We start from the raw sequence: 26336 nt of genomic DNA on the forward strand, positions 1-26336 counted from the left end.
TCACCACTAGTGACGTTCAAGTGAAAAGAGCACCCTCCTTACACTGCAACCTAACTGTTAGAGGAAACCATGAGGAAATCATACGGTCAGGGTGTAGTTTGGGCCTCAGGTGCGGTGTCAACTAATCAGGGACTCAGCTTTGGGCATGTGACGTTTTCAGTGACTAGATCAAAGAGTAGAAATACACATTCAAGATGGCCGCTCGATGCAAGGATTTTCGTCATGAACTTCCATCCATTTTCTTAACCCACGGAAAGTGTCCCAGTTACTGTGGGGTGAAGGCGGGATACACACAGGACAGATTGCCACAGAGCTCATTGAGCTGGATGGACGGCTACGCTAGCCTGCTGACCGGTGTATAGCTTAGCGAGCTAGTGAGCTCCGCCGCTCAGGCTCTGGAAGAGCTGATAGCGATTGCTGCTGTCCAGGCGCCCGGCAGATCTAGCGAGGTCTACTGCCCAGACAGCGGAGCCCGCTCTGCTTGCCCAGCAGCCCGGAGATTCACCGCAAGTGTAGCGTATGAGACCGCTCTAGCTTCATGTGTTTACAATGTGTTTTTCTTATTTTCATCAAGACAATAATAAAAAGTTCCCCCAGTTTTATTTGTATTTCCCCCCTCTTGGGTTAAAGCTCAACTGGATCACAAACTGACAGAAGGAACATTTGAAACGACCCTCAGGTGCAGCTCTCACTGCAAGAGTGAAGAACACAGAACCTAGAGACTCTGAAAGATCTGGTAAAAACAAAGACAGTGATTTGTTTGCTCTCCAAAACATATAAACCCAAGCTACTCACTCAACATCATCCATGTTTTCCATATTGTGGCGAAGAATGAATTCCAGAACAACAGGGGCATCAAGGCCTTGGGAAGTAAATTTGACAGGTGCGAAAGAGAGGCAGCAGACGTGAATTTGACACGCCTGCTGCATTCAGTGTGAATTCAGCTTTACATTGACGTGTTATCCATCCCATGACAAATGTGGACAGGATTTCGTGTCTGCCATAGACACCAGTGAAAATCAAAAGTCATTGAAAAAAAGTTCGGTACACTGTCTTGTGGGGTCCAGATGACCCCGCTCCCAACATCAACATACCTAGGATCGCACAAGTGTTAAGGTGGCCACGCACCAAACAACCCAAAAAACCTACAGCCCCCATACGTATCGACCCCGCACAGGTGCATGTGACTTCGGCTTAAGTTTAAACTAACGTCACTGAAGCCGCACTCAGGTCATCGTCTTGCTTCTTCTTCTACTGCTGGCTGCTCTATTAGAAAAGGAACAGGAACATGCTGATGGATACGACCCACCACCAAAACCCAAGACTCAAACACACAGCTGACTGCACCAGGCTTAAAACAGCCTTCTTTACTTTATTTTAACAAGACCATAGTTCCTGCATCCCAATTCTGCTAACACCAACAACATTTCAATAAGTTTAGAAATACTTTAACACATTTAAATAAAACAGCTTCTGCCAGGTTCTGAAACACCACCAGAAACATGCAGGGCTTCATCTGAAGACATCGAACATGTTCCTCTGTTTCTTGGATAACAAGAAGAGCAGATGCAGCTGGCAGTTACAAACGTTCCTCTGACTCGGGTCAGACATGACCCAGGTATCTTAAGCTGGTTCTTAGGTTTTTTTATGGAAGGTTTATCCGGTGGTCCAGAAAATGCTGGTTTGTTCCACATCTGGAGCATATCTGGAGTTTTAGCTGTATGTAAGGCTAGATATGAGCCTTTAATCCAGATAGACTCACACATAAATGCTTTTGTTTAGATCCTGGCTAACCTGGTGATGGAGACGCTCCACCCGCAGCTCAGACACGTGATCGGCCCTCGTCTGAAGGGGAAGATGCAGCAGAGGCAGAGGAACTGGATGCTGGTGAGTCCATCTTGTTGTCCACAGTCTGCACAAACAAACGTTAGTTCTGACATGTCATCCTCTTCCAGATCTGTGCTGCGGCGTACAAACAGGTGCTGGCTCAGACCAGCAGCCAGTACGAGGCTCTCACTGAGGCCTGCGAGGCTCAGAGGGCCCAGCTGGATGCCAGACTGAGAACGGACATGGACCAGATCATCACGTCCAAGGAACACATCACCAACAAGATCAGAGGTGATGCTCACAAGGTTTCTGCCGTCAAGGTGTTATAGGAACTTGGCACTAAAATAATCTTAAGGAATTAGAATATAGAAAAACAAAATTCTTTTACAAGAGAAGCTGTAAATAATGCAAGTTTGTTTACCTTTTGGCGTGTCTTGTTAGGGGTCACCACAGCAAATCTGCTTTCACTAATTGGTACAGGTGGTTTGGTAGATAGTTTTAGGCCGGATGCCCTTCCTGACACAGCCCTGTATTTTCAAGGCACAGGGACACCCAGAGTCCCACCCACTGGATTAGGGTCATTGGGAACAGGGAATCGAACCCAGGTTTCCTGCATGCCAATGTAATGGAATTCTTCTTTCTGACTGTCCGTTTAAGGGAGAATTTCACCCTTGCCAAATACTCAAAAAACGTACACCCAGTACCCAGTAAAATTGAATTTGATGACATCATAGCAGGATTTTTGGGGCTCAAAAAATATTTTGAATCCACAGACGATGCCAAAACACGTGTCAAGGATATTGAAAGGAACAAAAAAAATGCTGGAATTAAAAGTAGATTTTTACCATCGTTAGTATGGCAATCTTGCAAAAGTGGCGTTTCCCTGTTGCTCGCACATTTTTTACTGGCATACTGCTAGACATCAATCCCAAACTGAACAAAACAAATATAAATACACAATAAACATATTTGGAGTGTGGATGTGGTTAACAAAAGTAAGTAAGCAAGTTTTATTATATATATATATATATATATATATATATATTTAAATATAAATATATATATATATATCACCTTTCTCAGACAGATGTCACAAGGTTCTTCACAAGTGAAAAGACAAAACTTTTAGAGGGTACAAACATAAAAACAAAAACTTTTAGAGGTTGAAAAATAAGAGACAAAAACCTCACAACCTAACAACATAACAGACAACATATGCCACTTAAAACAATCATCTTGAGCATAAAATAAAAAAGTTTCAGCTAAAATGCTTAGTAAAATAAAAGGCTTTTTTGTTGACTTTTAAAAGAGTTTACAGAGTCCACAGAAGGCATGGAAAATGGGAGATCATTCCAGAATTTAGGAGCAACAGCTTGGAAAGATCTGTCTCCTCTGGTCCGAATCAGACAGGAAAACAAACTATTACAGTAGTCTAGCCGCGTAGACACAAAAGCATGAATAAACTTCCGTTGCCAAGGAAATACAAAAGTTAAACTTGGCGGATTCTTCTAAAAATGACTAAGATCTGTTCATCACCCGCAGGCGATCAAAACATAAAATGGTTGCTATGGGGATGAAACCATCAGAAAAATTACCATTTTGGGAAAAAAAAGTTTCATTTTGAATGACTATGTATCATGTATCTCTGACCAGGCTGTCAGGAGCAGAAGTATGAGATTTGGCCTCATACAGAAGAAGGGAGTGAGAGGCGTGTTGCAGCCGCTCAGCCAGGGAGGTCAGGTCATGGGGGGAGCCAGGGTGGGCGTGGGTAGCACCCATTGATGGTAGCACCTGCGGACCATAGGGTGGGGGTGGGTAGTACCCATTGATGGTAGCACCTGCGGACCATAGGGTGGGGGTGGGTAGCACCCATTGATGGTAGCGCCTGCAGACAATAGGGTGGGGGTGGGTAGCACCTGCGGACCATAAAACGCTGCTCGCAGTTTAAAGGCTGGTTTATAGTTCCACGTGATTCGTAATCGCTGGCGGTGACGCCATCGGAGCAGAATTGCTTCAGTCACATCAGAATGCTACACCTGCTGGTGACGTCACCCGTGACTGAAATGTTGCGCCCGGAGTGCAATCGCATTCAAATTGCTTCATTTGACTTGAATTTATTTAATTTTTCAAATTTTCAAGATCCCGCGACCCCGACAGGGAAGAAGCGGTCAAGAAGATGGATGGATGGATGGAAATTTTCAAGATTTCGTTAACTTTAACCTGATCCTGATTTGACCTCATAGAAGTTGTCTATTTTTCCAAGTTGTGCTTGAAGATGAAAGACGTGGAGCATCACCAGATCGGTGTCAAAAACAAATTCATTCTGGATCTTTGGCAAGTCCAAATCAAATAATTATCAGTGAGGCTGACTTTCCGGGGTTTAGTGTCAGTAATGCAGAGTTTCATATGTGACTCTCATATGTTTGAAGGACCACCACTTTATTCTGCCCTTTCAATTCACATACCCAGAAGCCCTTTCACCACCTTACGTCATGTCTCTGTCATGCGCAGAAACCAAAGGAGAATGTAAACGGTGTTCCATTAGCCCCCTGCTCCAAATGAAACATCCCGTTTCAACACAAAACAACAACGAGAAATGAAGATAGTCTGTTATATTAGTACAAGAACATTAACGTTCCCAAAACTGGGCCTCTTCAGACAGAAGCATCACGCAGAGTTGGAGGAGATCTTGTCTTTTATGAGGAAGAAAAGAATGAAAGTGGACAGCTGTGAGGATATAGATGACTTCATCAACGGGCTCTGCAGAGATCCTGCAAGCCGCCCATCAATGAATAAAGCATTAATAAACCGTGACTCAAACAAAGAAGTTTCTAAACATTTGTAACATTTTAAACATTCAGTTTACCTGTTGAAATCCAAGACGCTTTTCACAGTTTAGTCAATTTGCTGCTGCTGCACAGGGTGTTCGCTCGCTGGACTGTTGGCTCACCTTAAATTTATTTTTGTACATTTACGAGATTTAAAGTTGATAATTTACGAGAAACATCGTGTTCATTTTCCAGATTAAAAGTTGTAAATGTATGACATATAAAGTAATCAATTTACAATAAAAAAGTCGTACATTTTTTACATTAAAAGCTGTATATTTACGAAATTTAAAGTTGGAAATTTATGAGAAAAAACGTGTAATATTACTTCTTATATAATTTTGGCATCCCTAATACTCCGTCATGATTTCAAACCTTTTTATTTACTTTTTTGTCTTTTTCTATTTTTTCTGCAGGTGATGTTAACTCATTTGACTTTTTTAAATTGTCTCATTGTTAGAGAAAAGAAGTGACACCTCCCAGGATTGGGAGTAACTGACCTGATTCACTTTATCTGAACATCAGATATGATCTTCTTCCTGTTTCACCTTCTCAGTTGCTCGTGTTCTTCTTCTTTGTCCTGTTCAGGTCCTAACATGGTCTCCTCCTTTGTCTAAATGTTTCTCCATCCTCGTTTATCTTTTCCATCAGGTGTTTAGATTCAGATTCCAGCAGCATGTCGACCATCTCAGCCTAAAAAGATCAGACCTGGAATGTTTCATTGTGTTTATGATGGAAATGCACAGGGTTGAGCCTTTTTAATGGGATATTGTGAGCTGTTAGCTCATTCAGCAGATGTGAATCATTTCTACCCAGATGGCTCTGAATCTGACTTCTAAACTGCCTCCATCTTCCTCTGATGTTTGGCCACAGCTCTGGTTCTCCCCAAAGCAGAGGAGCTCCTCCGGACCAGCATCCAGCCCTACATCAACTCCATCCTGGAGGCGCTGATGGAACCCACCAGCCGAGGCTTCTCGGAAGTTCGAGATGTGTTCTTTAAGGAGCTCGTGGAGATCAGCAAGAACTCCCTGAATGGAGGTGGCAAAGAAAAAGTGGGAGAGGTGAGTCACTCAGCTGAACGCAGGAAGCTGAGGGTCCAGAAGCATCCTGTTCTGTCATCTCCTCCGCTCCCCTGCTGAACGAGTTTCCTCCTCTCTTCCTACAGCAGCTGGAGCGGCTGTCCATGCTGGCCTTCCACCCGGTGAAGATGCAGAGCTGCTATGAGAAGATGGAGCAGCTGAACCTGGAGGGGCTGCAGCAGAGGTTCGATGTTTCCAGCCCCTCCGTGTTCATCAGCAGGGCTCAGATCCTCATGAGGGAGGTGAGGCTCCTCTCAAGGACTCCAAAGTTTCTCCTCATTCCTGAGATTCCTGTGGCTTGAGCTTTTCAGAGCCTCTGCTGCCATCTGCTGGTCAAAAAGAGCATTGCTCAAGTTGAAATTGAAACGGCTTCGCTTCTCTTTCCTCCTTCTGGCAGCAAATGGACAACGCTGTGTACACGTTTGAGCAGCTGCTCCAGCAGGCCCTGGGGGCTCAGGGGCAAGACGACGTCTGCAAGAGCATCCAGAAATGTCAGGACAGGGTTCTCAAGGTAAAGCAGGAGCAGCAACGAGACTGCAAGATTTGTTCAGAGTAAAATGTTTTTGTTCTTCCGTCTCAGAAATATGATTATGACAGCAGCACGGTGCGGAAGAAGTTCTTCAGAGAAGCTCTGCTGCAGATCATCATTCCCTACATGCTGCAGCAGCTGGCCCCAGCCTGCACCCCTGTGAGTGCCTAAAAATGACATCTTCTCAACTCAATTCACAAATCTATTTTCCCATGGAGAAAGTATTTTTTTTTTTTCTCGAAAAAATGTTTTCAGTTAGTTTTGAATGCAAGAAATTAGTTTACGATTGAACCTTCTTCATTGTTTAGGAACTGCCCCGCTTCCAAGAGCTGATCTTTGAGGACTTGTCTCGGTTCCTCCTGGTTGAGAACATGTACGAGGAGGTGGTGCTGCAGTCCGTCACCAAAGAGATAATGATGGGTGAGAGCCTCAAACGGAGGTTTCCATGGTAACGTGTTTTGAGCGGTCGCCTAACCTGATGCTTTTGTTTGTCCAGCTGTGAAGGAGGCGGCCGTACAGAGGAAACACAACCTGTACCGGGACAGCATGATTCTGACCAGCAGCGACCCCAACCTGCACCTTCTGGAGGAGAACCCGCCGGTGGACTGGGCGGCCAAGTTTGGGGGGGAGGAGCCAGACGGCCCTGTAAGCAGCTCAGGTGAAGGGCGGGCCTCAGGGAGAAGACGCAAGCAGGTGGTGTCCATGATACACCTTGACGACGTGCCTCTGCCCTACGAGTCTTGTCTGGAGGCCCCGGGGGTGGAGCTTATCCCAGAGGAAGACGGACAGAGTTTTGACAGCAAAGAGGAGGACGGAGACGAAGACGAGAAGTCATCTGAGGACCCCAAGACTCCTGACAGCGTGAATGCGATCAGGGGTCTGATCAACCCGGTGGTAGAAGTGGAGCTTTCGGCCCCAGAGGAGCAGGTGAGCGCTGTGAGCAGCGGCACAGAGGCCACCAAGGGGCTCATCACCATGGAGGACGGGCTGCTGGAGGAGGTGACGCACGTCACCACCGTCGTGGACAACCATTCTAAGAAATCGCCTCAGACAATCCTGCAAAAGCTGGCCACAATCAAAAAGCTGGAGGCTGAAGACGAGGAGAACAAGGAGAACCCGGAGGAGGAAGGCGAGGAGGTCGCCGTCGATGAGTCGCCACAGCTGTCTGCAGACTCCAGCTCTCAAAATGACAGCGGTTTTCAGTCGCTGAGCCTGGGCGAGCCTCTGCCAATCAAAGCTGACCTGAGAGAGGAGGAGGAGCCCACCGCCAGCCCCACACAGGTGGAGGTGCATTTAGTATGAGGGATGCTGACCAATACATCTCTGTAAGAGAATCTGAGGCGGAACGCAACAAAAAATACAGATTTAAACAATATTTGTGTCATTTCTAATCAAAGTAACTTATTATAAAAACATTTCACTGAGAGAGAACGACACTTTTGTTTCTTAAAGGTGAGACTCCTCTGTATTTAATATGTTTTGTTCTTGAAAAAGTAATTCTATCTCAGTGAAAATGTACCAGAAATTACTGTAATCAGATCATTTGAGGAAGAAATTGTAATTTTTTTGCAGTGATTAAGCCCCTTAATCAGCTATGGGGTTTCAGTGCTCACCTGTGCCCCCCAGTGGATGCTTCATGACATTGCAGTGACTGTAAATCCGCTTATGAAGAGCTTCAGACAGACCTGTGAGCGGTGTCTTTGAGCGCACCGAGCTTTGCTCCAAGATGCTGCTTCTCTTAAAGTGATTCGAAATATTTCAGTAGAATATTTATTACTCTGCAGGTTAGTTTATAGACGATCGGGGCAGCAGGGGGTGTCAAAAACGCCTGACTTTTCCTGCTTTTTAAGTTAAAAAAATCCTTTATAAAAGGAAAAAAAAGCATTTATTGTGGTTACAAATGGCCTGTATGTTTCAAAAGAAGCGTCATCTTTTAAGGCAAACTGGTTATTTTTCTCTCTTGGGAAAATAAACTTTTTTAACTGATCTATAGTGTGATCCGCTCACAACTGTTGCTGGAATCTTCACGTTTCTGATGACGGCTCGGCCTGTTTCACTGGTTTGTTCTAGGCCGATATGACACCGATATTTTTTTTAAGTCTGGGCGGCTGATTGCCGAGATTTAAAGTGAACATCTCTTTGAAAACAGAACAGATTATCCTCACGCTTTTATTAGCCATGAAGTTGGAGAGTTGCATAACCTCTCCGGTTTAGCGGAAGTTAGAAAAACCTACGTTTGGACTAAAACTCAACACATTCAAACTGTAAATATTCAAAATTTTGCATCAGTCAGCAGATAAATGTGTCAGAAGGCCTGAAATGTTTGCTCATGTAGAAGTTTTGATGCTCTTTCAGGTGAAAGTCTGATCAGATTTGTAAATCTTTCACGATCCAGATTTTTATCTTCAAACAAACCCCTCTTATTTATTATGAGACCTTTAAGGGCTCCAGCTTCCTTTTGTATGTCGAAGCTTTTCCATTTTGTCTGCTCTAAAGTGTGTTTTAAAATAAAAGATTAATAAAAATTTTTGATTTTGTTTCGTTGTTCTTTTGGTCAAACAGGTTTTTCTTCTTCACTTTCAGAATCAGATGAGAAAAAAATGTGGGAAATCTTCTTATGACAGTTTCACTTTGACTGATTCAGAAACTGAAGCTTTCCTGAAGCTTTTGTCCTTCAGAATCTACTTGATCGCATCAACAGTTGAAAAGTTACAGTAAATCAAAGAACGTAAACACTGGAGCTCCGGTGTTAAGGGGTTAAAGAACAGTAAATAGAACAGTTCCAAGTTGATGATGATATTTTATTCTTCCTGTAAAAGGAAAAATAGGATTTTCTTTTTTAAAAGTTTTTTAGTTTGCAACAGTATTTGTGTCAACAGGCCAGAATTCTTTTTCCTCAGCTCCATTCTGATTTCTGGTGTCCATAAACCGGTTTTTCAATCTCTATTATGTTTTCCCAAAAATACTTTAAAGACCCACTCTGATGAAAACGGTCTTCTTAACATGTTCTTGTAACATTTTTCTGATGCTGGAGGACACATTAAGAAAATTAAGCTTAAAAATGCATTTCTGAGAAACAGGAACAGACGAGAAAGAAATTACGAGCTCCCTGTTCCGCTCCTTTCATGAACGTCTTGTTTTCCTGTCTGAGCTGGAATCTGGATCAGAACTGTACGACTGCATAGCTCTGATATTGCTCACCATTTTCGGTGCACTGGTAATGTTAGGTTACAGTTGTGAGGGGCTGTAAGCTAGCAGGAGAGCATGTAAGCAGACCTCTAAATTATGGGTGATGGGAAGGGGGGTGGGGTTTCTCTGCACCAACAGTCCCACCCATAACTCAGAGGGGAATTTCGAATGAACCTAGAAAATTAGAAAATTACAGTTTTTTAAAAAACATTTTTGGCTTAAAATGGCCTAATCATAATTAAAGACCATTGGGAACACTTTGAAAATAGATCAAAAGATGATCAGAGTGGGAATTTGAAGAGGACATACTATGAAAAAACAACTTTAGAAGCTCTTAAGTGTATTCTACTGTTCAATTCTCTCTATAAAGAGCCTCAAAGCGGTATTTTGATCCCCTCACGCATTTCTAATACCGTATTTTCCTGGAGTATAAAACGCAAGAGCTAAAATGTCTAATCAAGAAGAAGAAAACTGTATATAAGCCGCTCTGGAGTATAAGATACATTTTTAGGAGAAAAGTCTGACGTGTCAGAAAAAATCTGTCAAGTCCAGTGTAGCTAAAAATAAATAAATAAATACAAGAATACTAACCTCTTGATCCGTATAATAAATATGTAAAAGTTGAAGAGGAAAACAATCAGATTCTCTTCCATGTTTGTTTTGGACGACACTTCTTCTTCTGCCGCTGTCAGTAGCAAATGCTTAAACTCAGATGCATCGCCCTCTAGTGGTTGTAAGAGGAAACAACCGCTGGAGGACAACTGATGTTTATTGGGAAAATGACAAATATATGAGCTTATTTATGTCTAAAAACCACAAATAAGTCACTCCTGAGTGTAAGTGACTAGTAACTATGAAAAAAACTAAGATTTATACTCCAGAAAATATGATAATTCACTAAAACACACAGTGGAAAATCACTTACACAAGAAGAAAACATGAAACAATCAGAAGCCCTTTTTATTCATGTCAAAAACGCAGGAAAAAAAAGGATGGAGATCTTTGTCTTCATGACATCTCTGCTTCAGAGAAATCAAACACTCTTCTTCTTTCCTGGCAGCTCCTCTTCATCAGCAGGTCAAAACTTTCCAAAGAACATTTTTTAGAATCTTAAAGACCTGAAGAAAGACTTCCAGCTTCCAAACGCTTACACACTTTTCCTTAAGCTCGATCAATCCTCAAACAAAACTCCACGTCAGTCCTCCGTCATCACACCAGTCTTAACGGCTGCATCTGATCCAGGAGTGGAAAGGAGAGGAAGTAACCCAGGACGGATCCCAGGACCACGCCCAGGAAGATCCAGGTGTTGTAGGACATGACACACAGCATCAGCATGTATCCCAGAACCACCTGCAGCACGTGGAGGCCGGTCTGGATCACACGCAGCAGCCAGCTGAGGAGGAGGAACACTGCTGGGTCAGTCAAAAATAAAAGGTTCTGGGGATGTTTGCCCCAGAGGCAGAACAAACATGCTGGAAAGAAGACTGGAGGATTTCCTCGGCTTTCTCTCCAACTTTAGATATCTTAAAACACAGACCTGTTGGTGGCGCCGGGGGCGTGCAGCTCCACGGGGGCCAGGGAGATCTCTGGGCTGCTCTCCAGCATGGAGGCGCTTTCACTGTGCATGGACGGAGGGGGCGTGCATGCAGGCGCGCGCACGGCCAGCCGGGAGCCGCTCAGCCACACTCTCCACACTTTGAGCACCTCGTAGAAGAGCGTGAGCAGCAGAACCAGCAACACGGACAGCACCATCCCTGCAGAGGAGCAACAACTCAGATCACCTTTGACCTCAGTACCTGATGAAGTACAGGATATGACTTTAGGGTTTTATGTTTCTGATTCTTTTCAATTCTATTTCTTGTATCTTGTAACTTCTTTCCTTTTGCCTTTTGCCAGGCCACAGTTGTAAATAAGAATGCTGTTCTTAATCGGTCCTGCCTGGATAAATAAAGGTTAAATAAAAAAATAAAAAAATATATTTTTTGGCTTTGAGACAGCCTCCATGTGAAAAATGCATGAATGGAAACAAGTCTGAACAAATGCACGGTACAAACCCATGAAGCTCTCAGCAGGAAAGGAAAAATGGAGATTCTTTTACTGAGAAGAGTATTCAGAAACACATGTTTCTGAGGTGACGGGTCAACATAAAAAGAAAAACATGGACCTTTTTAGAGGACCTTTTTTTTTGTAAATTCAAATGAAACTATTGTTCAATATTCATTGGGCACATGGACTTCCTGTCCGATTGAGAGATTTCACCACAGCGAAAACCTGATAAAAAAAAATTCCAGTAAACATAAACCATCAGATAGAGTCGAAGAAATACGTTTTTGATCTGTTGTTTTGTTGGTTTACCCACTAATAAAGACATTGACACTCTGGTGTCTTAATGCTTCATTTGAACAGTGAGATAGAAAAATAAAAAAAAACTACTTGAAAGCATTTTTATACATTTATTTATATTTTACTGAGGGAAACAAGTATTTGAACAGAGATCAGACGTTTCTTGTAGTTGACGATCAGGATGAGTTCTGGTTATCTCTTCTTCACAAATGCTTTCTAAATCCTTCAGATTTGTTGCTTAGCAACTCTGACCCTCAGCTCTCTCCATCGGTTTTCCAGAGACTGACCCCTCCATGACCTTCATCAGATTCTTCTTCAGAGTCCTTGGTTGTCGTTTGTATGTTTTGGGTCATGATCCTGTTGGAAGATCCATCCCAACTAAGTACATGGCTCCACCCATCCATACGGTGAAGTAGTCCTGTGCAGAATAAGCATAATACTTCCACCTCCGTGCCTGACAGTGGGGATGGTGGTCCAACAGTTGTGACCTTTAACCTCCAGCTTGTTGCTGATGGTTTTGTAGCCCATTCAGGTCTAGAATCTTCTCCCTTAAATCCACTGAAAGCTCTTTAGTCTTTCTATTGGAGAGTTTGGAGTCTGACGGATGGATGATTGTGTGGACAGGTGTCTTTCTACAGGTGATCAGTCCAGACAGGTGTCTTCTGGTCTGTGTGAACCAGACCTCTGATTGGTTACTAGGGGTTCAAACACTAATTTCCCTCAATGAAATGCAAATAAACGTATATAAATTATTTAAAGCTGATTTCTTGATTTTCTCTCTCACTGTTCAAATGAACCATTAGGATGGCAAACCTACAAAATAAAAACCTCTCCGTCTCTAAAAACTCTTCAGATCAGAGATCAGAGATCAGAGTCAAGTCAGTAAAAACTTCTGTTCTCTAACAAATATAATATATAAATATATATATATATGTTTATTTAGCTAAATATATATATTTAATATTTACAATTTATGTATAATATATACATTTTTTCTACATGAAAGACTGCCGTTGACTCATCAGTGAGGAGAAAAAGCATGCTGGGATGTTTGTGGGTCTAAAGTTTTCTGGGAATTTTGGCAGCTGCAAGTCATACAAAACAAACTTAAAAAAATAGTCACAAACTCAAGCTTCCTAATTCATTTTTAATAGTGAAACTCCACCATTGATTCACTATTTCTGTCAGAAAGCATGTATGCTAGCAAGAAGATTCACTCATTTTGTTCAAAAATCTGTAATTTAACAGACATTTCATGGATAAAACACAATTTCAATTGACAAGTTCACAATTTTTATTACATTAACACAATCTTTTTTACGTTTTCCTTCAAAAAACATCTGTTTGGTTTAACCAGAGATTTTAAATGAACAAAAAGTAGAGCTTCTGTAGATAAAATTACAAATTCTTACCATAAAAACAAACATGAAGCAGTTGTTTTGACATTTTTCAATGACATTTTTTTAAAGATTGTTAAATGTTTAACTAAAATCCGACATCAAAAGTGTCTGATGACGTGGATGATTCCTTTCATGTGGAACGTTCAGAGATATGACCTGATAGACAGCTGCTAATAAACTCCAGACATGAAGGACCGCCCCCAAACCCAGGTAAAACCATCTGCAGCTTACCTGCCGGGCTGTGCACATCCCAGCCGTCAAACAGCAGCGTCACACTGCTGGACACCCCGAAAGTCATCTACAAAGACAGAGACGTTCAAAGAACAGGATCCCAAAAAAAGTAGAAAGACTTTTTCTTCAAGCATTTTTCTCTTAAGATAAGAATTGTGGGCCAAACCATTTTCTTTTCCCCGTTAAGAAATGTCTAATCATTTCTTAGGATGTGTTTTTTACAGGGAGGGGATTTTGAAACAGTAACGTTAAAATCCAGGAACTTCATGATTTTGTTGTAAAGAGCTCTTTACATGACTATAAAGCTCAAAAAAGAGCATCCACAGATTCTGAGAGTTTCCAAGGCAGCAGTGGAGTTCAGCATCATCACCTCACCGTAGGGCTGGACCATAAACGGGAACAATAGATGTCGCGATACAACTTCTTCTCGATAGAGGAATGAGTCTATCGCGATAGACTTTTATTTTGAAGGGTCTGAAATTGACACTCGCCAGTAGCAAAAATTTTCTCCTCTTTGGTGAGTAAAAGTTAGCTTAGCTTAAAAGTTAGCTTAGCTTAAAAGTTAGCGTTAGCTCTCATTTTGGTCATTTTTTTGGGACCTCTCCACTCCCTTCGTTTGCGCTCAAGACAAACGTACGCTCACGACATGACGCCATATCCCTGCGGTCACTTCCGCCAACCTTCTCTGTGCAATGTTCAGTTTCAGCTGATGAAGCCGCGGAACATCTGGTGATTTTTAACAAGATCCAGTCAGAACTAGAAGACAAACCCAAAGGACTTAGCTGCAACCAAAAAAATTAATACAAGATGTTAATGCTAATGAGCTGTTTGGTGTTCCGCCTGATGTAAACATGGACCGGTTGAAGGTCGGACAGTATTTTCACTGACCAGGTTCTGTTTGAATTTGAGTTTACAGTTAGTTGACAACAGAGACAGGTTCAGACCATTAATAAATTAACTCCATATGCACTTTAAATTTCTTAAGATATTCAGAAAAAGTGTGTAAAATATTGCTATGATTTTATGTTTGTTCTGTAAAGCCTGAAAACATCAGAATTTATGAGTAGAATTATAATTATTTTTTTACGTTGAAAGTATGATAGTAAATAAATATTTCAATCGAAACAACCTGCTGATGATTATACTTTTTTTTTAGCCCAGATCGTTCAAATTTGACAAATATATATATTTGGTTTATATTGTGATACATATCACATATATGGAAAAAATGATTTTGTGACACAAAAAATTCCATATCGGCTAGCCCTACCTCACAGCAAGAAGATGCCGATGTGAAACACCGCCGGCACCTTCCTGGGGGTCTGTTCAGGTATTTCCTCTAACATCTGCACACTTTACTTTAGACTGAAATCCCTCCCCAGGAGTAAGGGTGAGGGGGTGTGTTTGTGCTCCTATGATGCACCGATGAGCTGTCGAGGTGCCTCTCTCAGCGACCCCCCATCACAGCAGTGCAAACATGATCGTTTTTTTTTTTTTTTTTTTTTTGTCACAGACCTGCAGCAGATTCTGTTCTACCAGAGCTTTAGCTGTCAGCAGAGATGCTCGAGGTCAGGATGAGTCTTTGAATAAGAAACCCACACAAAGAAGACAGACCAGACTTTGTGCAATCCAATCAGCAGCCCAGCCCCTCCCACAACTTCCTGAATATTCCTGTCCAGACATGACAGCACCTGCACCCTCATGGCAGCCTGAAAGAGCTCATTCTGTCGGCGTTAATGAGCCAGGATTTACATTTAACCCCGTAGAGCCCACTGGATAAAGAACTGATGGAAAATTCACTTTTTAAAAATCAAGATGTCTTTTTAAACTCTTTGATGAAATCCACAAAATATTGGCCCTATCATTTTTAATGAGAAATAGATAGTATCAGTTATGATATGATGGGCATTTTGGTAAGTTTTTACTTACAACAATATTAGATGTAAAAATATTGAGAAAAAAAAGCCCTTTTAACACACGATCCTCATATTTTGAACATGGTGTAACTGTTTATAATTAACACATTTTGTATTCCTTCAAACAGAAATTAGTCATTAAAAAATTAATAACAGATGATTTTTTCCAGGTGTTTGAAATCTTTAGGAGCTAGTTGTTCCAGTTTCTTATTGATGAAAACCCAGCGAGAGCCACAAAGCCACTGTTTAGAAAAACACAAAAACACGGTCATAAAAATATTCATTTATAAAATCTAGCTTTTAAATACAATAACTGAACATTAACAGCGTTTTATTTTATTTTTTCATTTCTACCTATTTTACTTACGACAGCAGCACACACAAGCTCCTTTCAAAATAAAATACAGCCTGTAGGTCAAATAAAGATTCTCCTGCTGCAGCAGATTTACTTGGAGTCAAAGTGCAAAAAAGTCAAACATGAAATTTTCTGCTATAAATTTGCTGCACTGTCATCCTTTTTCTTCTTTTACTACTGAATATAAACATGACATTGGTGTAGAATAACATAACACAATAAGAAACAATGCATCGTGGGAAATGGTGTCCTGGCAGGTCTTGTATTTCGACGTGATGCTGATCTGAAATGACGGTCGCTAAATGAAGGAAACCTGTGTATTTTGTAACTCTTTCTAGAAAGTAGTGATTTACTTTGTGGTCATGTGTGTTAATTGTTGCCTTTAAATGTTAACTTTAATTTCAATTGTATTTATTTCTTTGGGATAGTTCACATTAAATTAACCCAGCAGTAATTTTTTAACTGTTTCTCCAGACAGATGTTAAAAAAATAATCTAAAAGACATAATAGTAAATATCATACTAAAGAGGAGAGGCATATTAAAGTGCCACCGAATGTTAAGGATAACCCCAACTTTCTGTTCTCATTCAGTCTCGCTGCCGCTCAGCGTTCGCCTTCACTCGTCTGCAGCCTGACATACACCTCATGTCCCAATGGCAGCCGTGGTGCAGTGGTAGGAAGGTCTACCTCTGATCGGAAGATTGTAGCTTCAATTCCTGCTTTGCTTGCCCGTGGCTCGAAGTGTCCTTGGGCAAGACACTGAACCCCGCTTTGCCTCTGATGGAAGGTTGGCGCCAATGTTCAACAGTTCAAAGTAAAGCACTTTGAACCTTCAAGCAAGGTAGTGGGAATCGCCAAAGGCGTTTTTGTGATTTCATGGAAGCAGCCATTTTAAAATGAGGCCTTCTACTGCCAAATCTTGTGGGTTTTGATTCTGACTTTACAGTTTGACCTCCAAGAAGGAGACGCGGCGACTCTTCAGCTTTCAGTTATCAGGAATGCAACTGTAATGAAGACGCCACAGAATCAAGAGAATGCGATGACCTGACAAGTGTTTCCTGATAGTTCCTCTGCTCACCAACCAAAGCAAGAGTCTGATTGAAAGCAGCAGTCCTGCAAAACCAGGTTTGAGTCACCTAATCACCATGATCTGAAGAAGACTTTAAGTCCAGATGACACAACTTCAACACGTCATCTGGAGAAACCAGAACCTTCACAAAAACATTCAGTCATCGTGATTAAAGAAATGCTGGGCAATTCCAGAAAAAGAAGAAAATAAAACTGTTACACAACAACAAAAGAGTCCTCTAGAAAGCAGAAGAACTGAATCAGCAACGTTGATTTGCTCTGCAATCAAACCAAGTTTATGTCATCAGAAAATGAGGAACTTCAGAGCCTAAAAGTCCGAGGACAAAGTGAATATGGATACAATCTTAGAGGAATGAGACGAAGGTTCACCAAATGTAGCAGCTGCAGATGGCGGAGAGCTGTGAGGGTTTCTGTGTGTCTGCTGATTCATCATACTCTGATTTTAGTCAGGACATTTTCAAACAAAGACTTTTACTTTAACATCAAGTTTCTGTTTTTGAAGAGAAAAATAGATTTCATGGCACAATCACATGATCCTCAGTCTGTCAGGGGGAACAGGTGCAGTTTTTTTAAGTTTCATTATAAAGTTGTTGACTGATTAAATGTAAAAGCTACTTCATTTCCATAAATCTGTCAATCAAACCAACTGCTGAGGATTTCAGGCAAAATAGACTCTAATAAGAGGGAAATAATGGAGAGCATGGAATCAGATTTCCATGTTATTCACCGTGTTATTCAAACTATTTATAAAACTCAACAATAATTGTAAACATCTGTTCCAACAAGTGAACAGTCAGGTTTTATTGCAAACAAAGAACCTCCATCACAGACCGCTGCAGTCCTCAGAGCAAAGAACAGCGGAAAAAGCGATCCGTATTACGACCGCTTTATTATGGAAAATGAATTCAAAATACTCAGGCGTATTCCCACAGGTGAGGGCCGTCAACTCACGCGCATTGTCGCAAACTTCCAGATCCAAACTGCGGTTCCGTCCGCGGTGAGTTCGGGTCTCACCACAGGTCCAGGAGAAGGACGTCAAAAGTTCGGGACATGCCAAGCGAAACCATGGTTTTCACGCACCTCACTAATGACAGAAACACCCAGCCCTCGTGACTTTCATGCGAGACGCAAAGGCTCATGGGTGATGAAGTTCAATGTCAGCACTAAAAAAAGCAAATATTCTTCGAATTTCTAACATAGAAACAAAATTAGGCCCCCAGGGGTTCTAACAACTAATAACTTAAACTAAGTATTCTCAAGTTTTATATTTTTGGTTTATTAACAGGAAAAAAGCACGACTACCGTGATGTTTACGTCTGCCAAAGCCAAACCGGAAGATCTGTAACACGTGACCACCGGAAAGACCCGAGTAGCTTCGTAAAAGTCCGGTTTCTGCTGACAAAAAGAGTGTAAAAAAGACAATAAAAAAACGAATAATACATTTTTCAAATGCAATCCTGTTTTGCTGCCATCAACAATATAGTATTATTTTAGATAACAACATAATTTAAGTAGGTCAAATGATTTTTTTATTTTTAACTTGTGACAACTGGAACAGAAAAAAATATATTAGCTATTTCTTATTTTGATATAGTTGGTGTTCATTTTGATTGAAACTATAATTATTCAATTCAGGGGCCTACACTTTACAGGTGATAAGCTAAAAATAATAAATAAATAGTGCATCTTTAGAATAATTCACCCTGTCAGCATTTTATTTGTGACATGAGTGTGAGTCAAGCTCCAGCCTGTGGAAATGATCAGTGATTTTAGAACTTATTTCGCATTTTTCTGCATTAAAATCATCTCCAACAATTACAATTTTCACTTTTCTCACTCGTCCTGGTTCCAGTGTTCATGCTGGACACAGAACCGTCACCCATTCCATCTGTTAAACCTTTATTCCAAATCTGCACAGGAAGTTCCGTGCTGGAAGGAATTCTTCGCTTGAGAATTGCATCTGAAAATCTTGACATTGCCCCGTCAAACAGGCCCTTTCCAGAAAGGCTGGCTGGTGGAGCAAACATTTACTGCTCACCTGTGGTCACACTCACAGGTGCTGCCAGTCAGGCATCTGTCATCATATTTTATGTAAATCGTTATGCAAATCTGTCTATTGTAATTATTAATTCGCAAGGTTGTTTACAGTGTTCTTCAACAGAGTTTACATGTCTACAAATACATAATGTAATAATACAAAGGTTTGAGTAAACATCTCAACTACAATGCTGTATTTATATTTTGATATAGTAATATAAAGTGTGAAAAGTATTTTTTACTTCCTTCTACTTAAAAAAACACTGGAGGTTTATGCTGAATTGAACATTTATTGCTTTTAAATTATATGATTTATAAAAAAAACATCCAAAACAAAAACAGAATTTAGTTAATCAAAATAGCTAAGAATTAATCCATCATTTTTAACATTTACTTTTTACTTTGGGGGATAACTTTTGAAAAAAAAAAAAAAAAAATCAACTTTGCAAAAATGATTGTTTATGTTGAATATTATAAATATGTAATTCTTGCATTTCCGCCCCTTTTTAATTTGTAAATTTGTTTAATCAAAAATATAGCAAGGTTTAAATGAAGAAATATTTAAAGTGAGGGTTTCAAACTCAACCGCACAAAAGGCCAAAATCCAAAACACACCTTAGGTCACGGGCCGAACAGGATAAACATTTATTCAACACTTAAGCTAAATTTTTAAAAATGTAATACCATAACTTTTTAACATTATTATGAACTAGATATAAAGCATTACCTGAGATAATGCTAGTGTGAATGCTGTAAGCTGAATTTAGCCGCTGAAGATGTTAGTGCTGATAGATGAAGAAGCTGAAATTGATAGCTAAAAATGTTGAAGCTGATAGCTGAAAACGGTGAAGCCAACAGCCAGCTAAAATATTAGCTAAATGCCAAATTAACCTAAAAAGATTAGGTTAACTGAAAAAGATACATGTAGCTGAAAAAATAGCTAACCTTAAAAATAGTCTAATAGCTGAAAAAAAGCTTAAATTAGCCAAAACAGTTACAATGTAGCTGAAATATTAGCTAAACTCCAAAACAGCCTAAAAAAACAAAAAGCTTAAATGAGCCAAAACAGCTAGCATGTAGCTGAAATATTAGCTAAAGGCCAACTTAAGCTAAAGAGCTAAAAAAGAAAACTTAGGTTAACCAAAAAGATAGCATGTAGCTGAAATTTTAGCTAAACTCCAAAATAGCCTAAAAAATCTTAGTAAATGTTAAAATAGTCCATAAAGCTAAAAGAATGCCATTTTTTAAAACTTTAAAACAGTAACTTTTCCATAATTATGAATAATAAAAAGGCAGGAATATTATTCCAGAATAAATAAACTTAAACCTTAAATAACTTTCAATATTTTACTCTATAAAAATATAATTTGTAATAACGTGGAGGGCCAGATCTGGCCCCCGGGCCAAGACTTTGACACGTGATTTAAAGAAACACAAAAACAGTAGTAAGCAACAAGAAAAATACATGATAATTTATAACATTTCACAGTACACTTTTCAACATTACATGTACTGGTCAAGGTGCTCTATATGCATACTGCACCTGCAAACAGTTTCAAGTAGAAAAAAATATAAACTAGACACAAAGAAAGTTTAGGAGTAAGGGAGACCAGCAGAAAACAGACGTCATGAAGCTTCGACAGGAGAAAACCAGAGAGAATCCAGGTTTGAGAATCCAGAAGGGTTAAGGCCTGCAGACATACTCCAACTAGACATCCAGCGGCGTCGCTTCCTCACAAACAGGCTTCTTTATTTAACATACACAGACAATTGTCAACAAAACAGAACAATTTAGCAGGTTTAACTGCAGAAACTTTAAACCTTACCAAGAATATTTGTCTGTTGTTTGCCAAAATAACTTGATCTGAGACACAAAAACAGAACAGATAACGTTTTTTTTTTAAGATTAATCGATTTGTGCTTACAGTATTTACACTTTAAAATTAGTAAATTTATTTTAAAAAAGGAGTACAAAAATAAAATAAATTTTTATGTTCTTTGATTTACTGTAATTTTTTTAATTGTTAACACGATCAACATAATTCCAGTAGATTTTGAAGGAGAAAAGCTTTTCTCCTTCAAAATCTACTGGAATTATGTTGATCGCATTAGTGGTTGAAACGTTTTTTAAAGATTTTGTGTTTAAACGTCACCGATGACAAAAATACTTGATAAGATTTAGAGTATCTGCAGTGTTCAGCCCTGGATTCTGCCATTTCATTTGATGAATTCACATAAATCTACATGCAAAACTAAACCAGAGGTATGTAGACAGATATATTTATCTAAACAGATCCGGGCTTTACTGAAATACAACTCAGCTGTGAAACAGGAGGAAGTAAAGGCTCACGAACAGAAATGTTTTTAAATGAAGTTTGAGAAAGACTGCAGGTGAGTGAGGGAAATGTGTCCCGCCATGCACACATTTAGTTAGACAAACAGTTCCACGCAGCAGATGTGATCAGTCAGAATTCCCACGCTCACGGCGGGAAAAAGTGCAGTGCTGTGCACAGCCTGGTTTTATGTTAAGGCAAAAAAACTATGATTGTTCCTCAGAGTGCTACACTTCTGCCACTGAATAATGTTCACCTATTTTTGTTTTGATGCTGGAAACCTGCAGATCTCTGAAGAAAACCTGCAATTTCTCTGAAGCAACACCAGCGGGTGATAAAGAGCAACTTAAAAAGGAGAGAAAAAAATCTATTTTTCAAGGTCAAAATGTGAAGGGATTTCACAAAGCAAATATTTTTGGGATCAAACAAAATTTTGATGTTCATAGGCTCAAAATCAAACTAAATTCTGGCTGTAACAAAGAGGTCACATTGGTCCTCCTCACAGAGGAGTTTGGGGTTCTTCTCCTCAGCTGAGCGAGCGGTTCTGACCTCCAGTACCAGGACAGCAGAGGTGCAGCGACACACACAAAAAAAAGACCAGATTCAGACAAACCAGTCAGAACAATCATTAGGTACAATGGTCTTTAAAGGCATCACAGATGCATTCATTATTTTTAGGATTAAAAGATCCGTTTAAAGGGTCCAACATGTCCAGGAACCGGACGTTCTAAATGCTCTAAGAGGATCAAAAGGCTCCTTTGAGGCACCATGATTTAATGGACGCTCCCTTTTTAGTCCATCACATCAGAGTTCAAACTAAAATGAGAGATTTTCCCTCATAAAAGGCAAAAACTTTTGGAAATCCATCCATCTCTGTCCATCCAGTATGTCTTTGCCTGGATTTGGATGGGTGGGGCCACAACAAGTCCCACCCATTTCTCTAGTGCTCGCCGTTAAAGCTGGAACCCATCGTGCTGCAGCTTTCCTCGTAGGTCGGAGGAGGTTCTGCAACACACATTAGTGATGAAGTCAGAGGAGTTCAGATGACAAAGACGATGATGAACACATTTAGAAGTTGTACAACAATCCATTCATAAATGATAGCAGCAGATCCATTCATCCACACCTTCAAGGTGGAAGTGGGTTCAGGTCATGGGGGGGCAGCTTAGATGTTCTGGGCCAGAACTGATGTTAGACGTGTCACGCTCCATTAGGAAGACGTCCTAACAAATGTTGAAAGCGCCAAAAAGTCCCCCTCTGATTGTCTTTTGATCTTTTAATTCTTTAATCTTAAGAATTGTATTAATTGAATTGAATTTTAATGTGTTCTGCTTTGTTAAAAGATTAATTTCTGTTAAGCTTCAGCATTTTCAGCTATCAATTTCAGCATCTTCATCTATCAGCACTAGCATCTTCAGCAGCCAAATTCAGCTTACAGCATTCACACTAGCATTATCACAGGTAACGATATATATCTAATTCGTAGTTAGTTTAAAGCTAATGATGGTTCATATTTGTGTTTTACATCCAGTTTGTGCATGACCCAATAAGTCAGCTAATCTGAAAAAATAATCGGTGATTAGTCGACTATTAAAATAATCGTTTGTTGCAGCACTAGTTTCATCTGAGGAACTCATCAGTCAACCCTTCTCTGGGTCCGAACAGACTCACCGTGGGGGTAATCGCTGCTGCTGTATTCTGGGGGGAGGATAAGGGAGCAGGAGGTGGGAACGGGGGCTGCACTTCCCTCCGTGAAGAACGGGATGGTAGCTCCGGTCGACAGGCAGAACAGAGGAGCCGACGCCTCGGACCACCCCAGGCTGGGGGGCAGCGCCACGGCGGGGGCGTGGCTGAAGGCGCTGGGGGACATTACGGCTGGCAGCCCAGAGGGATCCTGCTGGGAGTGGCTTTTGGTGGGAATCTCTTCACTTCCTGTGACCCCGCCTGCACACAGGTTGCCCTCCAGCTCTTCTTCCACTGGGGGGGCGCTGGGCATGACGCCTGAAGGTCCAGCTGCGCCGCTGCGGTCTGGGCTGCTGATCGTGCTCCTGGAAGGAGACAAGTTGACCGGGATGTTCCCGATGTAGATGGGAAGAATGACAGCCGCCTCCGGAGACTTCAGAGAGACCTGCAGGGAGACGAGATACTAAGAACTGAGCATCTTAAAGAACTGCTTCTTGCCATATTTATTTGAAGGTTTTTGTATTTAAAGAAAAGTTACTATATGAGGGAGTCCATCAAAGAGATATTTTTTACAAAAATGATGCAAATTTGAACATTTAGAAGCATAAATAAGCTGTTTTTCTGACCCCACAGCACATCCACCTGTTTGGTAAACCCGCTCTGACCTGGATGAAGTACTCGATGTCTATGAGGCTGCAGCCGGCGAGCGCAGACTGAGGAAGAGGAGGCACGATGATCTGCTCCTTCCACTCCGCATGCTTCCCTGCCTTCACTCCGGCTCCCTGAACCTCCGCGATGGCTCGCAGGTCAAACATCGGACGTTTGGACTTATACATCACCTTCTGCAGAGGAGAGCAGCAGAAAGACCTGTTACTTTATAAACTCTAATATTCTTTTGTTATTCATTAGTGTTTTAATTAGCAAAGACCCAAGATGGTCATTAGCCCCTTTGGTCGCCTAATCATCGATTACTTTTTTTGGATTAGTCAACTAATCGGGTCATGCGCAAACTGGATGTAAAACACACATCTTAACCATCATTAGCATTAAGCTAAATATAAACTAGATATATAGCATTACCTGGGATAATGCTAGTGTGAATGCTGTAAGCTGAATTTGGCCACTGAAGATGATAGTGCTGATAGATGAAGAAACTGAAATCGATGAAACTGATAGCTGAAAACACTGAAGCTGATAGCCAGCTAAAATATTAGCTTAATGTCAAAGTAGCCTGAAAAGGCTAAGTTAGCCAAAATAGCTAGCATGGAGCTGAAATATTAGGTGAACTCCAAATTAGTCTAAAAAACTGAAAAAATTCTAAATTAGCCAAAATAGCTAACATGTAGCTGAAATATTAGCTAAACTCCAAAACACCCTAAAAAAACCCACATTAGCTAAAGTATCTAGCACATAGCTGGAATTTTAGCTAAACTCCAAAATAACCTAGAGAATCTTAGTAAATGCCAAAAAAGTCCTCTGATCCTCCTCTCAGACCTCCAGTTGGACCAGATTGAAACATATAATTTTTTATAAAGCACAGTCCTTCAGAGGCAAAAAAGGAACAGCAGATGGAGGGACTGATAACTGTCGTCACAATAAACTGTCACCACTGAGTTTGTAGGTTTCATGGTTTACAGGTTTATATGCAGAAGATAATCCAGGTTTCCACAGCTCGAGCATCTCACATCCTCCAGCTGTTGGATGTGGAGCTGAAATGCTCTCCTGGTTTAAGCTCTCTTCTGCTCACTAAAAACCCCGATACAGGGTTAAGAACGAAGAGAGAACGCTGGTCACATGATCACAATGGCAGCTGTCTCTCTGACACACACCCTCGTTACTCCAGCGTCCCCATTAGCAAAAAGTCATTTATTTAAGTGAGTGTACTCAGTCTATGCTAAAAGTGAGGCAATGTACTTGAAGTTTACAGAGGTTTAGTACTTTTGTTGACAAATTGCTCCAATTTTGGCAGCCATTTTAGATATTTTACAACATCACAAACTCTGTTGAGTGCTCTGATTTCTGATGATTTCCGATGATTTCTGATCTCCGATTTCCATCATCAGAGACCCCACCCACCCCCAACGAGGTCTGTTCACTCTCCTTCCCTCGGGCCGGAGGTACAGGAGTGTGAAATGCAGGACCAGCAGACTCAGGAACTCTTTCTTTCCCTCTGCCATCAGACTCCTTAACAGCTGACAGGAGTCTGCAACAGCAGACTGCACCTTTGCACGTCTGGATTATTGATCATATGTCATATTGGACTATTTATCATTATTATTGCACCTTAATAACAACTGCACATGTACCCCAATATCCAGTTCTGTCAGTCTCCTTTGCACAATAATATTCTCTGTAAATTTGCACAACAGCTGATTTGTAAATATTTTAGTCACTTACATATTACAGTTACAGTTTATTGTTTATTTATTTTATTTATTTATTTATTGTAACTAAGCTCCTTAGTCATCCTGTAAATATCCTTATCTTTTATATTTTTATCTTTTTACTTTTATCTATCTCTTTATGGCATTCAGAGTGAGCTGCAAAGTAAGAATTTCATTGTACAGGGAAACCCGTTTATTTACTGTGTATATGACAATAGACCCTTTGAATCTTGGTTTTTACTGTTTGGACTAAAACATCGTGCTAATTCTGCAGAACCTTTAAGACGATGCCACGTCTACTGAACTTTAACTGAGAATTCTTCAGATTTCCTTTGTCCTCATTTTTGTGGTGTTTTATTTTGAAAGAGCCTTTTAACCCCAGGATAAAAACATCACTGTTGAGTTTTTCGTTACCTGTAAGAGACTGGCCAGCACACACCCGGTGTCCTTCCCAGACTTGTTGTGGATCTCAGTGGATAACTTGATGACCTGACCCGGGACGTAACCCCTCAGGTCACTGGAGGCTTTCAGCATCAGCGTCCCTGTCCTCACCAGGAGGTAGCTGAACTTCTTGGTGGTCACGGCAGAACTCGTCTGCTGCAGGAAGAGACGCAGAACCAGCGTTTGTCAAAGGTTACAGGAGTTTTTCATGAAAAAGTTGTTGATTACCACAAGTGAAGGGATATTTATGAAGGAGGGGAACAACCAAAAAGCAGCTCTTACCTCGATGTTGGGCACTTCATTAAGGTTGAGGAGGTTCAGCAGGTAGAAAACCTTCAGGGCTTTGTAGTCTTTGGAGAAGCGGGGCGTGTCTATGCTCGCCTGCACACGGTAAACAACCTTCCCAAACGGCCCCTCAAAGGAAGTGGGCACCGCAGCTGAGGATGACAATGCAATAAACAAAAACATCCTTATTGAAAAGCCTAAAACTCCTCCAATGACACTGTTTTCACAGAAGTGTTTTAATTTTGATTATGAAGTTTTTAACCAAAACCCCACAACCTAAATGTCTTAAAAAGTAATTTCTCATGTTGATCTGAAGCCTCTGTTTCTAAAATCTCCTCTGAGGGGGCGTGGCTTTTGGAGCTGAGCTGAGTAGTTCCACCCCTGATC

General features: G+C 40.8%; 3 protein-coding genes across 4 annotated transcripts in view; 1 reads left to right on the forward strand and 2 right to left on the reverse strand.

The window, feature by feature from the left end:
* niban2a (niban apoptosis regulator 2a) overlaps positions 1-8790 on the forward strand; it is a 43641-nt gene extending 34851 nt beyond the window's left edge. The window contains exons 7-14 of the mRNA XM_024257740.2: positions 1783-1887; positions 1956-2118; positions 5529-5716; positions 5821-5976; positions 6132-6245; positions 6315-6422; positions 6572-6683; positions 6760-8790. Of these exons, the coding sequence (XP_024113508.1) occupies positions 1783-1887; positions 1956-2118; positions 5529-5716; positions 5821-5976; positions 6132-6245; positions 6315-6422; positions 6572-6683; positions 6760-7565 (1752 nt within the window). The 3' untranslated portion in view covers positions 7566-8790. The remainder of the gene's footprint in view (positions 1-1782; positions 1888-1955; positions 2119-5528; positions 5717-5820; positions 5977-6131; positions 6246-6314; positions 6423-6571; positions 6684-6759) is intronic.
* Positions 8791-10391: 1601 nt separating this feature from the next.
* Positions 10392-18021, reverse strand: slc31a2 (solute carrier family 31 member 2). Of its 2 annotated transcripts, XM_024299786.2 has the most exons (4): positions 17738-18019; positions 13427-13493; positions 10990-11206; positions 10392-10845 (listed from the first exon to the last, which is right to left on the reverse strand). In XM_024299786.2, the coding sequence occupies exons 1-4, from the start codon at positions 17741-17743 to the stop codon at positions 10662-10664; spliced, it is 474 nt and encodes a 157-aa protein (XP_024155554.1). In that variant the 5' UTR covers positions 17744-18019; the 3' UTR covers positions 10392-10661. The 2 variants fall into 2 exon arrangements, with proteins under 2 accessions (XP_024155554.1, XP_036070412.1); XM_036214519.1 differs by lacking the exon at positions 13427-13493 and having other exon boundaries at positions 17738-18021.
* A 2851-nt stretch (positions 18022-20872) lies between these two features.
* arrdc1b (arrestin domain containing 1b) overlaps positions 20873-26336 on the reverse strand; it is a 34104-nt gene continuing 28640 nt past the window's right edge. Inside the window, exons 4-8 of the mRNA XM_024299789.2 lie at positions 25947-26101; positions 25638-25820; positions 23505-23681; positions 22828-23284; positions 20873-22161 (exon numbers count right to left, since the gene is read on the reverse strand). Coding sequence (XP_024155557.1) covers positions 22097-22161; positions 22828-23284; positions 23505-23681; positions 25638-25820; positions 25947-26101 — 1037 coding nt within the window. The 3' untranslated portion in view covers positions 20873-22096. The remainder of the gene's footprint in view (positions 22162-22827; positions 23285-23504; positions 23682-25637; positions 25821-25946; positions 26102-26336) is intronic.

The sequence above is a fragment of the Oryzias melastigma genome, linkage group LG12 (assembly GCF_002922805.2).
Source record: "Oryzias melastigma strain HK-1 linkage group LG12, ASM292280v2, whole genome shotgun sequence".
Lineage (NCBI taxonomy): Eukaryota > Metazoa > Chordata > Actinopteri > Beloniformes > Adrianichthyidae > Oryzias > Oryzias melastigma.